General features: G+C 50.0%; 1 protein-coding gene across 4 annotated transcripts in view; it reads left to right on the top strand.

Moving 5' to 3' along the window:
- Window positions 1-13,131, top strand: part of FRRS1 (ferric chelate reductase 1) — a 730,440-nt gene that overhangs the window by 617,077 nt on the left and 100,232 nt on the right. For all 4 annotated transcript variants that reach the window (XM_069641539.1, XM_069641540.1, XM_069641538.1 and 1 more), the window contains exon 14: window positions 2,332-2,475. In XM_069641539.1, coding sequence (XP_069497640.1) covers window positions 2,332-2,475 — 144 coding nt within the window. The remainder of the gene's footprint in view (window positions 1-2,331; window positions 2,476-13,131) is intronic.

Raw genomic sequence — 13,131 nt, 5'->3', positions numbered from 1 at the left:
AGGTACAGTCAAGGGCTATTTGACAGATTTGTGTTCAAGAGGTTGACAGATCAAGGATTCTTCTTCACGGTTCCATAATGTCCCAATTCTCGAAAGGCCTTATAAATAGGTTCCCGCCTTTTCCATTTTCGGTTTTGACTGGGACCTAAACTTGGTTGTGAATTTCTTTGATGGCGGCTCAATTTGAACCCATGCATTCATTCCCGATCAGGCTGCCTACCCTCAAAATGACTTTCCTGGTGGCAATCACGTCAGCAAGACGTGCAGGTGGGCTTCAGGCTCTATCTTACAAACCACCTTTTGTACAATTTTTCAAGGAGAAGGCTTTGCTCAAGGTGCGTCCTAAATTTCTGCCAAAGTGGTTTCTGAATTCCACATGCCTCAGAGCATCGATTTGCCGGTTTTGTATCCTCCTGCGCATACCTCTTAGGATGAGGAAAGGCTAAACAAGCTGGTCTGTAAGTCGGCACTCCACTTTTACGTAGCTAGGACAGCAAAATCTAGGCTTGACAACCAACTTTCCCTCTGTCCAGGAAGGGTTTGACTGCGTCCAAACAGACAATATCTAGCTAGATAATTGGCGGCATCGCAGTGTTATCAGAGAGCAGGTAACGATCTACCACCAGGCATCAGAGCACATTCTATAAGGAGTGTGGCGGCGAAGGAAATATTGTTGAGCAGCTTAGATGTGGCATGTGGTTTGGACGCTCGATTCGGCAGAGTGGTGTGGCAGAGCTTCCTTGTATGAGGGCTTTCATACCAACTCTGTACTGCTTTGGGAGTCTATCTGATGAGTAATCGGTGGGAGAATGCAATCCATTGAAGGACAAATTACTTACCGGTGATGGTCTTTCTATGGATACTTCTCCTGCAGATTCCTCATCACCATCCCGTCCTGCCCCACTATGAAAATGGCCTGCTGTCTATATCTGGTGGTTCTCTTGTAATGGGACGAAGTTATGGCGAGTAGGTGTCAAGTACAAGTTAATGCCTCATTGTATAAGTACTGTCAGCCAGTTGCTTCTAGCACGGTTCTGTTCCTCAGTTTGTGGGCTGTTTTTTAAGTCGAATTCTATGGACTCTTGCTCTGCGGCTGCTTAGATCGGGGTGGGTGGGAAGGAGGGGCAGAGGGGAAGTAGGGAACTGAGTTACGGGGGCATGGTGACGTAAAATATAAATACATTCTACGTTGCATCTGGAGTCAACAAGTTGATGTTGAGTCGTACTACGCCCCCTGGCGAAAAGGTTTCTGAGCAGCTGGTGCTGGAAGGATATCTATCTGATGAGAAAACTGCGGGAGAAGAATCCATAGAAAGAACATTACCGGTAAGTAATTGCTCCTTCTCAGCTTTTAAAGACTGTTGGGGAGTGCAAACTTTTGCCAGGGTTACCCAAGCCGTTATACTGCCCCATTCATTTAATGAATCTTAAGTGATATTCACTCATTCTGTCTACACACGTCTGTGTTTGACCTGAAATTGTTTTTGCATTTTTCTGGAGAAGCAAGATGAAGCGTGCAGTTGTAAAAAAGGACAATAGAGAAAAGTGAGTGTTTCAAACCATCACTAGAATCTTCATATGTAAAAATAACACATTTCCATTCGCAAATACACTGGATGAAGGTCTATCGCTGATGTAAAAAAAACAAAAAGGGAAGCAGAACACCTGCCGTCCAAATACTCTGACCTAGAAATTATGATCACTGAGAAGGGAGCAGGTCACTATAATGCTGTGCTTATCCCAGTGTGATGTGTGGAAGCAAGAAGGGAATCTGATAGAAGTCACAAGGGTGATTTCTAAATTCCGATATGCTACTCTGAGGGGGGAAAAGGGTATTTTATAGCAAAAGATGTGAGTGCCTGGAATATGTTGTAACAATGGGATAGGGGACAGATTATGTTGATTTGAGCGATTAATGAAACCACTCAACTGATTGTCGAACCATCCAATGACCAATGTTAAATATGAAACATTGGTATGGTTCTTATTAGAGTTACTCAGATGCAACATATATTGGATCAACTCTTATGCTGGATGAATGCTCATCACAGGCAATATGACTACAGCTACTTCATTAGATTATTTTGATTTATAGTGCTCTGTTTGCTATGTTTACAATAGCTCAAATAGAATAACAATAGCCTCTGAATTACCTTTTTTTAAAAAAAACAATCCTGTGTCGATAGAGAAGGCTAACCTGTTAGTGCTACTACTTTATCGTTCATCACTGTGCCCATCTTCCAAGACTGGCAGTTGTTGGTAAAATGTGCATTGTTCCCAACTAATTTTAATATTTTTCAAGTCTGATTCCAACTATGATCCATTTTCTAGTGGCAGCAATGTTTCTCGGAATGGATGTGCAAGCCCTCAACCTGCCGGATCCCTGGGACACGTACACGTTGATTGGTTTTATCCTATGGCATGTTGTTGTTGACATCCTACTGGAGATCCATGGCTACTTTATCCTTAATAAAGGTATCAATCTTATTTCTATTTATGAGCATTAACATATGATTGCAGTTGTAATACATTTCAAAATAGTAAAATGTACAGTACCTTTCCCAGATGTTCGTTGATGTAGCCTGAAAATGAAGATGGCTCAACCCATCGGTAGTCAAACGTTTTCATACCGAGACCCCCCTGGAGTAAACGTATTGTTTCTGGGGCCCAAAGGATGGCCGGAGGCGGGGGGTGCATGCCCTTTAAAATATTAGCAGATTGGCTACTGCTTATACTCTTCTATATTAAAAACACATCTTAAACCCTTTTTAAAGAGTCTGAAGCCCCCCACACCCTGGAAATCCTTTGGGCGTGCCAGCCCCTCAGTTTGAAGACCACTGCCTGCTCTAACCCATGCCTTTGGTCGACTATATCACTGATTGAGATGTGTTTCTAGTGTTCGAATCCCCCTTATGGATGCAGTCTTGCATTTCCTATAGAACATTTTCTCAAACCTGTGGATTGAGGGTCTGTTTAGGTTTGGGGTTTCAATGGGGTTGCCTTGTGTTTCCTACCCTAGTAACACTGAAAATGAAAATCTGCATCACAGCAAAGTGGAAACCTTGTGCTAATGGACTGAATGGGGTATTATAAATAGAATATTTGAGAAATCCGGCACTAAAAGATATCTGACGGACGTTAAAAAAGGGATACATACTTCTTGAATGATTGTTTTACCGACACACGTTTCTGGATAGTGACAGACACAGACCTGTCCAATGCCTGAGGCACTGTGCACTGTATTTCTTATTAGGGTCATGTTCCAGTATTGGTTTTTGGTCATTTGCCCTTACATGTTTGAAGTTCTGGGAAAAACAATACCTTCCAAGAGAGGGCACGTGGTGCGTGGTATATAATTCTCGACAAGCCCTTATTTCACTGCCGTATGCAAATCAGAGGATTTTATTTTGCTTAATGGCCCCACTTTGACAATTAGCTGTTGCAAACACCCCAACGCAGAAGCAGTTTTGTTAACTGCAAAAACTGGCTCAAGACAAATTACCATTGGCATGCATATCTACTAGTCCTGCAATCAAGTCTGTCAATAAAGATTCCTAAGTGTCCTTGGAGCAGGTCACTTTTCCAGATACCAACCTGTTTTCTGTCGCTGTCTGAAAGGCATCATGTTCTATTAATCCTGAGCCTTTTTTTAACCTTTCCTTTAGTGGTCATTGCTCGTTCTTGTCTACCAATCTGTTACTCTGATTAGCCTCTAGTGGAGGTAATTTTCCTGTTGCAGAAATGCATTTGCTCAGTAATTTGTAGACCAACAACTTCTGTAATGGACTTTAAAGCAGGTCATTCTTTTCACATTGCCAGTGCTTACAGTCTTTAGAAGAAATACAATGTTTTATATATATGTTAGTGAAGGTATTGAAGTAGTGTGTTGGCAAACTGTTATTTTAAAAACATTTTTAGATTTAAAGCACTCGTACCAATTTTGTCAAAACCAGGTCTATACTACAATCCTTTCTTAACCACGCACGTAGGGCATACCTCTTTTGCTCAACAAGAACACCAATATATGATCCATGTGTCTATGGCTTACAACCTAAAAAATTGTATTGCCGATTTTACTGGGAAAAGAAATATACCTTATGACAATGGATGGTATGAATAAATAACGCTGTTATTTTATTTACTCTTACGTCCCGTCCCCTTTCCTCTATACTGCATGGGCATCCCTTCCTAGGGACGGGAGACGTAACCTTTTTCACCAGATAAACCCTTCTTCCGTTTTAAATTTGGAGGCGTGCAGGGGTGCGGCCCTGGGAGCATGCGCTACCCTGACTCCACCCACCGGTGCCACACCTCAGTCCCCTTTTCTGCATCAACGTTAACGGGCCAATTTCACCAGCGCTCCTGGGTTTGGCCTTGCCATGTAATACCACACGCTCTTCCCCGGATTCTTCTATCTTTTTTTGTCCTTTATTTGTCATCTAGGTACCTTGTCCTCCGGGCGTCACACTCCTCCCCTGTGCATGTGGACTTCAGCGGGTGTCCAGCCTGCGAGGGGCTTTTCCCACGTCCAACCCCAACGCTCTTTGCCTCGGCCCCGACCACAGTTGGGAAGGTTGTACCGCATGTGACGCACGGACTCCACGTGCACTGAAGAACAGGCTAGCTAGGTGGAGAGCTCTTTGAAATGTCGCCTCCAGAGGACTTGAAGACCTCCGTCAGACAGTGATCGAGGCTCAAGGGAGGGTCGCTATTTTCCATCGCACCCCGTATGGGCAACTCCTTCCCGAGTAAACGCCAGAGCGGGAGGAACCTATTCGGTTCTGGTACCAGCACCCACACATACAGGCTAGTCCAGCTACCGGCTTCACGGCCGAGGGGTCATCAGATCGTTCCGAACACAGTGCTTGAGAAGCCGCAAGGTTCTTTTACCAGGTGTACACCTGATGGGCCAAGGTCAGACTGAGACAAGAAACGGGCCCGGTCACCCAAAAAAAAGTGGCCCACCCCTCGCCTCAAAAAAGTGGCACACCCACTCGCCTCACGACCCTTGACCTCTGATGACATCATCAGAAGTGATGTCATTTGACCCCACCCCAAAGTGACATCCAGGGAAACAATGAAACGCGACCTTTCACCCCTTGACAAAACAGGAATTGGCATCAAATAGCATTGTTCCTAAGTACACTAAATTACTGTGAATCCAAGCAGACGTCCAAAGCCAAATGATATGTTATTGTATAGCACTTACGCTTAAGCTCTTTTTTTATAGAACAAATATGCATACAATATCACCCAAACTGTGTTGGTACTTATTTATCCGCCTAAGAAGGATGAAAGACTTTTTGAAAAAGAAAATAATAATTTTGATCCTCCGAACCGGCCCAGGCATGGCCAGAAACTGGCCCCCACTCCCCAGGGACGATTTGGGCCAGGCCACAGGCGAAAGGTCGAGGGGCCAATCTGACCCTGTGAGGGGCTACGCCCTAGTACCGGCTCAATGCGTGCAGGTGAACCCTATGACAACACTACCGGAGTCACCGTCAAAGGCAATACGCCTTCCAGGCCTAGACCTGAGGTGCAGGGTAGGCCTCTCGCTCCACCACCAAGAGTCTTTGAGGAGGCACCACGACTTTGGCACGCAGCTCGACAAAATGGCCACTAGGCCAGAGAACATGGCTGCTCATCCGATGCCACTCCTAGCGGCAGAGCAGGTGGGTGAACAAGTTTCAAGGTGGGACTGGTGTCAACCAGGTACGTGGCCTACAGTTTATCCATCAGTGGCGCAGGGCAGGGTCCCCCGGCAGCCAAGGCAGAGTGCGCTCTAGCCCCAGCAGCCCCCAGCCACTCCGACAATATCTCCTGCCACTTCAGCCTCTGACGACCGGTTGGTCTAAAGGTTCCTGGCACTGATACAAACCCCCCATATGGGGGCCATCCTTCGGGATCCAGTCATCCCACCGGTGCCCATTGTCATTCCTCCCATGGCTCTTGCGCCACTGGCCCAAGCGCAGCCCCGCTGCCCCTGCCGTCACCTTTGATTCCAGCTCCCCTGCCTCCCACAGTTCAGGCGGTTACACAACAGCCTCTGCAGCAGCCTCCAGTCCCCACACCGCAGCCCACAGCACCCAGTACTCCTACACCCGCTTCAGACCAGCCGGACACTCGGATAGACACAGGAGGAGGACCCTGACACGCCGTCGTCAGCGAAGGCCTTCCACGACAGGCTTGCAGGTTTGGCAGAATATTTGTCCTTCCTCAACCTGAGGTAGAGCAGCCCGAGGAGGGGGTCCTGGCAGAAGTCCTCACCCAATGACCCCCTACCAAAACGGGTATCCCAATGCAGAAAGACATTGTGGCCTTGGCATAAACGCTCCGACAGGGGGGCGGTTGTTCGGCGGGTTCCACGGCTTCCAGGAACGGAGGTCGCGACAACCTGACCGCTCACCCAGTCAGCACCAGCGCAAGCAACAAAAAGGGGGGAGCAAAGGCTTCTTCCAGTCCCCCTCCTCAGCCGCAGCCTCGGAAGGAAATACATTTTTCAATAAAAGGTAGCAGGCGCCCTTCTCCAGAAAGAACATAACATGATAACCTGTTCTGTGGTTTTTCCCCACTTTGAGAGCTCGCAGCCATCGCTTTTTGCTCACTGTACCTTTCACAGATGGGAAATAACCATTTGCATATCAGTCTTTGTCCCGCCCACATGGGCAGTCCAGCACCGAAATGCTATGGCAATTCCCTTCTGAACAAGAGTAGCAACAGCAACCCCATACAGAAAGAAAGAGAGCATGACGCGTCCCTTCGGGTCCACGTATCTCCAGTGGGGGGGCAGACTTGCCTTTCACATGCAATTTTGGCGCCAGAACTTCACGGACCCATGGATCCTCTCTGTAGTATCCTCTGGGTACCGCCTACTGGTCCCTTCTCCTTCCTCCCCTCCACTCCCACAGATTGGGACAGCAACTCTGTTGGCGGAGATACGTTCGCTCGTCGAGAGCCAGGCAGTGGAAGTAGTCTCAGCCTCCGTGAGAGGTTTGGACTTTTATTCCAGAATTTTCGCCATACAAAAGAACCAAGGTAACTGGAGGGACTGCTCAAAGATGTGGGAGTACTTATGAGCTGATAATGCTGGAAACAAAGGGGTGGCGTCGTTGGTCTACGTCTGGAGGTAGATCGAGTGTTGGTACGGGATGGGTGGTAAATAGCCCACAAGATGGAGTAGTCCCGTGACGTTTCGGCAATGAAGCCTTCTTCATGGGCCTCGACTGGGTCTCCCTAAATCGGGGAACAAAACGAGGAAGAGGGGCTCAATCAATGTGGGGCTCACCTTGGAAAAAGGGCCAATTGGCTCTGATACTGGCATGTATTAAAATTGAATTAAGACTGTGAAGCTGAACAGTGGGCATGCACTGTCCAGTAGCTATTGTGCACTAGTTACTGACCTGGACAAAGAATTGAATGTGGCGCTTCTTCCTCTGGGGGAAGAGGCAGAGGGGTCAGATCCCGGAAGGTAGGGGGAGGTGACTCCTTATGACTAGATTGGCAACTAGTGGACTGAAAGCACTATCTAGATGACTATCTAGAGCCCCTACCTTACGGGATCTGACCCCTCCGCCTCTCCCCCAGAAGAAGCACCACATTCGATTCATTGAGGGTATGGACCCATTTTGCCACCCCTTGGAAGTAGAAAGGAGCACTTAGCCACCAGGGAAAGGATTTTGGGGTTGGGGGCTGTTTGGCACGTTGGCCATCACAGCACCACCGGCCGTCCTGGATCTCTGGCCTAGCCACGTTAGAGCTTTTCCCTCTGGGGTGGGACAGGGGTCCCTGCCGGGTTGCCCCATGACAGCCGCTGGGCTGGGTGGGCAGGGGGGCGGTCGAGACACGTGCAAGGCAGACGGCCAAGGCTGGGGGAAGCACCCCTGGCCTTCCTAGAACTCTGGCCGGGTTGCCTTACAGCTTGTCCCTCAGGGGAGGGACGGGGACCCCGCTGGGTTGCCCCATGACTGCCGCTGGGCTAGGGGGCAGTCGACACACGTGCGAGGCAGATTCCCTAGGCCAGGGGCAGCACCCCTGGCTGTCCAGGAGCTCTAGCCGGGGGCCATGTTACAGCTTTTTGCTCTGGGGAGGGACACTGACCCAGATGGGGCTCCTTGGGACCGCCGCTGGGCTTTGAGACGGTCAACCCACATGGCTGACAGGCACCCAGGGGCAGCACCCCCGGCCGTCCTGGACCTCTGGTTGGGCTACGTTACAGCTTTTCCCTCCAGTGAGGGATGAGGACCCTGCCGGGGCTCCCTGGGACTGTGGCTGGACTTGTGCATGGTCGACCCACATTTTAGACAGGTGCCCAAGGCCAGAGCTAGCACTCCCAGCCGTCCTGGAGCTCATGCAGTGTCATGTTACAGCGTTTCCCTTCTTAGAGGGACGGGGACCCTGCTGGATCGTCCGATGACGGATGCTGAGCTGGGGGGTGGTCTAGCCACATGAGAGGCAGACGCCCAAGACTAGGGGCAGCCCCCCGGCCGTCCTGGAGCTCTGGCCATGTCGTGTTACAGCTTTTGGCCGGGGACATCACCGCCGAACTACCTGGATCTCTGGCTGCACTGGGTTAGATCTTTTCCCACCGGGTATGGATGGGGACGCTGACGCTGATGGTGCTCCCTGGGACCATGGCCAGACTTGTGGACGATCGACCTAAATGGGAGACAGGCGCCCATGGCCGGGGACATCAACCCGACAGTTGTGGCGCTCTTGCTGCGCTGCTTTACAGCTTTTCCCTCTGGGTAGGGATAGGGACCCTGTCAGCGCTCCCTGGGACTGCCGCTGGACTTTGGGATGGTCGACACTTTTTCTTTTTTTCTTTTCCGCCCAGGTAAGCCCACACATGCATGTGGTAATGTGGGAAGGTAGGACATTTGTTGTTGCTGGCGTGTTTCAGTAGTTTCCAGGTGGCAAATTTCTCAAAATTGTTTTTTTTCCCCCTACATTTTGGATTTTGTTGGGCATTGCGGGTAAAATATTGTTGGGTGATTCGCGAAAGTCAGACCTTGTTGGACTCCCAAGGGTGTCTTCTTTTCAGAAATGCATGGGGTTCCCTGTTTTCCTTAGTGGCTGCGACACCCCAGGCACAAATCTGTGGGTTGTCCAAACGGCCAAATCCAGTATTCCCATGGGAGTTTGATGTACCAGTGGTTTAGCCTTTTCCCTTTGTGCCCAGGCCAGGGCACCGACACATGTGAGGTACCATTTGTATCAGGATACCTGTGGGAAGGTAGGACATTTGTTGTTTTCTCTTAGATTTGATAACCTTTTCATACATTTCCTGCTGCACTTTGTTACACAACCCTTTAATTTCCTAAATGTGACCTACAGTTAATTGCTGCTTTAGGCACTGTACGCTTTTGTAACCTGCACAAGTCACCGATCCTTCAAAAGGTCTGCCTGTGCTCTTTCAAAAAATGTATGCTTGCCATTCTTCACCACATTTGTTTTCCTTATCATGAAATGCTAAGTATGTCTGTTAAGGCCGTCGGCATCAAAATCCTGTGTACTATGGCTCAGTTTTTGGCTTGTGGTAGTGCTTGTTTTGTGGAACATTATGAAAAATGTGATTTCCTAACTAGAAGAGTCGGGGGGGGGGGGGAGGGGGGAATGTAGCGGTGCATCGCTTTTCTCAATATTCACAGAAGACATTACCTTACAAGTCCAAACATGTCCAGCACAAACATTTTTTTTCAAGTTTTTCCCCCAAACTATGGACATTTTAGCTACATAGTTCTTGCCTGACCTAAATGTCCCCTTCCTGAACTTGGAATTTTGTCTACTTTTGAGAAATGTATGCCTTGCGGTCTTCCCATTTAGCTTTCCTAGCCTCTTTCTATTCTGTCCAAGCATGTCCTATTGGAAAAAAAAGGTAACAATAGCCTACCACACGAAGAAAAGGTTCCAAATGTGGCAAGGATATTACTTGCAACAATTAAAGTTACAAGGGATTGAATGCAACATAACGAAACCGAAAATGTCCAAAAAAGGGATTAGCACTGGGAGCGAAAACCCTCAGCAGTTAAGGGGTTAATATAGGTAAACATACCATAGGTCTCATGTAAACATGACATAATGTAACACATCAGTCTAATTAATCATAGCAGGTTAATATAGGTAGACATACCAGGCATTACAAGATTTTATTTTATATGCAGAAAGATATCTTTAGAAACAAATAAGCTCTTCATTGATTCAACTAATATGGGATTGTGTTTTAAAGAGGAGTCTCTGTTCATTCTCGAACAGCCTTCTTTCAATGTTAGACCCTTGTAAATTGGAAATCAAAATGGTCCATTTAAAGTCAGTTACTCCTACATCCCGTCCTCTTTCCTCCATACTGTATGGCCGTCCCTCGCTAGGGACGGGAGACGGAACCTTTTTCACCAGAAAAAAATCATCTTCCCCCTTAAATTTAGAGGCAAGCGGTGGGGCATACCTGGGACTATGCGCTCCCCTGACTCCGCCCACCGGTGCCACTCCCCAGTCCTCTTTTCCACATTGATGGGAACGGATCGCTTTCACCAGCACTTCGGACTTGTAATTCCACGCGCTCTTCCCCGGATACTGTCTTTTTGTCTTCTGACTTTAATCAGTTACTCCGTCCTCTAAAGCCACGCTCCTCCTCGGAGCATGTCGACGTCCTTGGGCTTCAGCAGGTGTCCAGCCTGCGAGAGGCTCTTTGCAACATATGACCCCCGTGCACTTTGCCTCGGCTGCCTTGGCCCAGACCACGACTGGAACGGCTGTACCGCGTGCGATGCGCTTACCCCACATGCTCTGAAGAACAGGTTTGCTCGGTGGAGGGAGCTCTTCGCACGATCGCCTCCAGAGGACTTAAAGAAATTCGTCAGACTCAAGTCACGGCCCAAGGTAGGGCCTCTTCATCAACACCCCGCAAGGGCGACTCATTTCCGAGGAAACATCTGAGTGGGAGGGACCGTCCAGGTTCTAACACCAGCACAGGTACCGAGGCTCTGTCAGCTTCCGGCTGCGCGGCAGAGGCGGTCAGTGGATCCTACCAGTGAGGTTGCTGAGGGACCGCAAGGTTCGTTTATCGGGTCTCGACCTGAGGGACTACGCCCTACTACAGGGCAAATGTCTGAGGGGGCCCTTTATGCAGCATTACTAGCGACACAGCCAAGGGCAGGACGCCTACCAGGCCCCGGCCTGAGGTGCAGGGTAGGCCTCAAGCTCAATCGCCAAGAGTCCCGGAGGGGGCTGAGCCCAACGTGGCAAGCACAACGACACCGGCACGTGGCATGCAACCTGACCAGATGGCCGCTGCACCAGACAAGATGGCTGATCGTCCAACACCACCACCCTTCATGGAGCAGGTGGAAGAACGAGTGTCAAGGTGGGACTGGTCTTCACCAGATACGTGACCTACTGTATATCCTTCAACATCGTAGGGCAGATACACCTAGCCGAGAGCGCAGAGTACACCCACGCCTCAGCAGCCTTCGGGGCCCGCTCTTCCTCCCACATCACCTAGCTCCCCACCGGCCTTTGAGGACAGGTTTTTCAAGAAATTCCTCATGCTTATGTGATCCCCGCAGATGGTAGCCATCCTTCGGGATGCGATCAAGGATATGCTGCCTCCGCTCCCTCTGCCAGCTCCCACAGTCAATCCGCCTGTGGCTCTGGCACCTCAGGCCATAGTGCAGCCCCAGCTTCCTGCTCCAGAAGCCCCAGTGCCTGTGTCCTCAGTTCCCCGGGAGGCTCCACTCCAGCCTCCACAGCCTCGGGCTCCGGTCAGCACACCTCAGCCCTCGGCACCCAGTACGCCTACACCCGCTCCGTACCAGTAGGACACCTTGGTGGACACGGATGAGGAGGAGGACCCCGACACTCAATCAGCCAAGGTGTTCCATAACCGACTCGCAGGCTTAGCCGAGTACTTGGGCCTTCCACAACCTGAGGTCGAACAGCCGGAGGCTGGAGTCATGGCGGAGGTACTCACTCTACACCCCGCAGCTATAACTGGGATTCCGATGCCAAAGGATGTTGTAGCATTGGCCAAGAAGGAGTAGCTTAAACCTTATCTGGCGCAGCTCACAAACTTGCGCCTCAACGCCAAGTACAGGCAGCTGCAGGGGGATACACTCTTGCTCTTGGGTCAACCTCAACCACACTCCTCTGTGATTGGCGTGGCCTCTATCCACTCGACGCCACAGTTGCCTTTGGCCACCTCATCCTTGGCACTGCTAGGCAAGGAGAACATCTTGGAGGCATATGGCAAGAAGGTGTATTTCAACACCTCACTGCACCTTCGTCAACCTAATGCGGATACCATGTTCGCAGCCGTGAACCAGAGTGTTTGGCGTGAAATCGCTGACTTCCTTCTGGAATTTCCAGTGCAGTCAGGCATGTTTCAAGGCAGGGCTGGCAGAAGCAAAGATGGTGGCTCAAGGCATCATGGAGGCCACAGTGGCGCATATAGACACCTCAGGCCATGCCATCTGCATCGCCACAGACATGAGAAGGACTGCCTGGCTATGGGCTACCAAATTCAACCCAGACGTCCAAGAACTCGTATTGGATCTTCCATTCGAGGGTAGTGACCTCTTTCATTCCACCACCGATGAGCTTGATAAGAGCAGTTCCCAGTCTGCGAAATCCTTATCTATCCTCAAGGCGTACAGCCAGACGCAGCAGCGTTCCGACAAGGGACGGGCCTTCGGCGTGTTCCGTGGCTTTCAGAAACAACGGTCCAGGCAGCCAGTCCAGTCTCCTAGTCCACACCACCGCAAGCAGCACAAGGCAGGGAATAAGGGCTTTTTTCAGTCCCTCTCCCAGTCCCCTCCTCAACCCCAGCCTCAGAGGGGAAAAAAAGGCATGACACTCCCCTCCAGATCCACGTTTCTCCAGTGGGGTGCATTCTTGCCCTCCACGCTCCGCATTGGCGCACAAGATTTGCGGATCCCTGGATCCTATCCGGAGTGTCCATGGGCTACCGCCCAGGGAGAAAGAAGACCGGAACGCTGAGGGTGGGGGCGGGTAGATAGAGCAAAAGAGGCGGGAGACCAAGTAGGCAGTAGCTAGAGGTGAAGGGACCAAGGTGAGATTAGTCAGAGAAGGAGCTAGAGCACCTGGAAAGATTGAAGGCGTTAAGAGTGCTGGGAGGAA

This window comes from Ambystoma mexicanum, chromosome 1q (genome assembly GCF_040938575.1).
Source record: "Ambystoma mexicanum isolate Mex_15411 chromosome 1q, UKY_AmexF1_1, whole genome shotgun sequence".
Taxonomy (NCBI): Eukaryota; Metazoa; Chordata; class Amphibia; order Caudata; family Ambystomatidae; genus Ambystoma; species Ambystoma mexicanum.
Note: the sequence above shows the minus strand (reverse complement) of the source record. Positions and strands in the feature narration are given on the sequence as shown.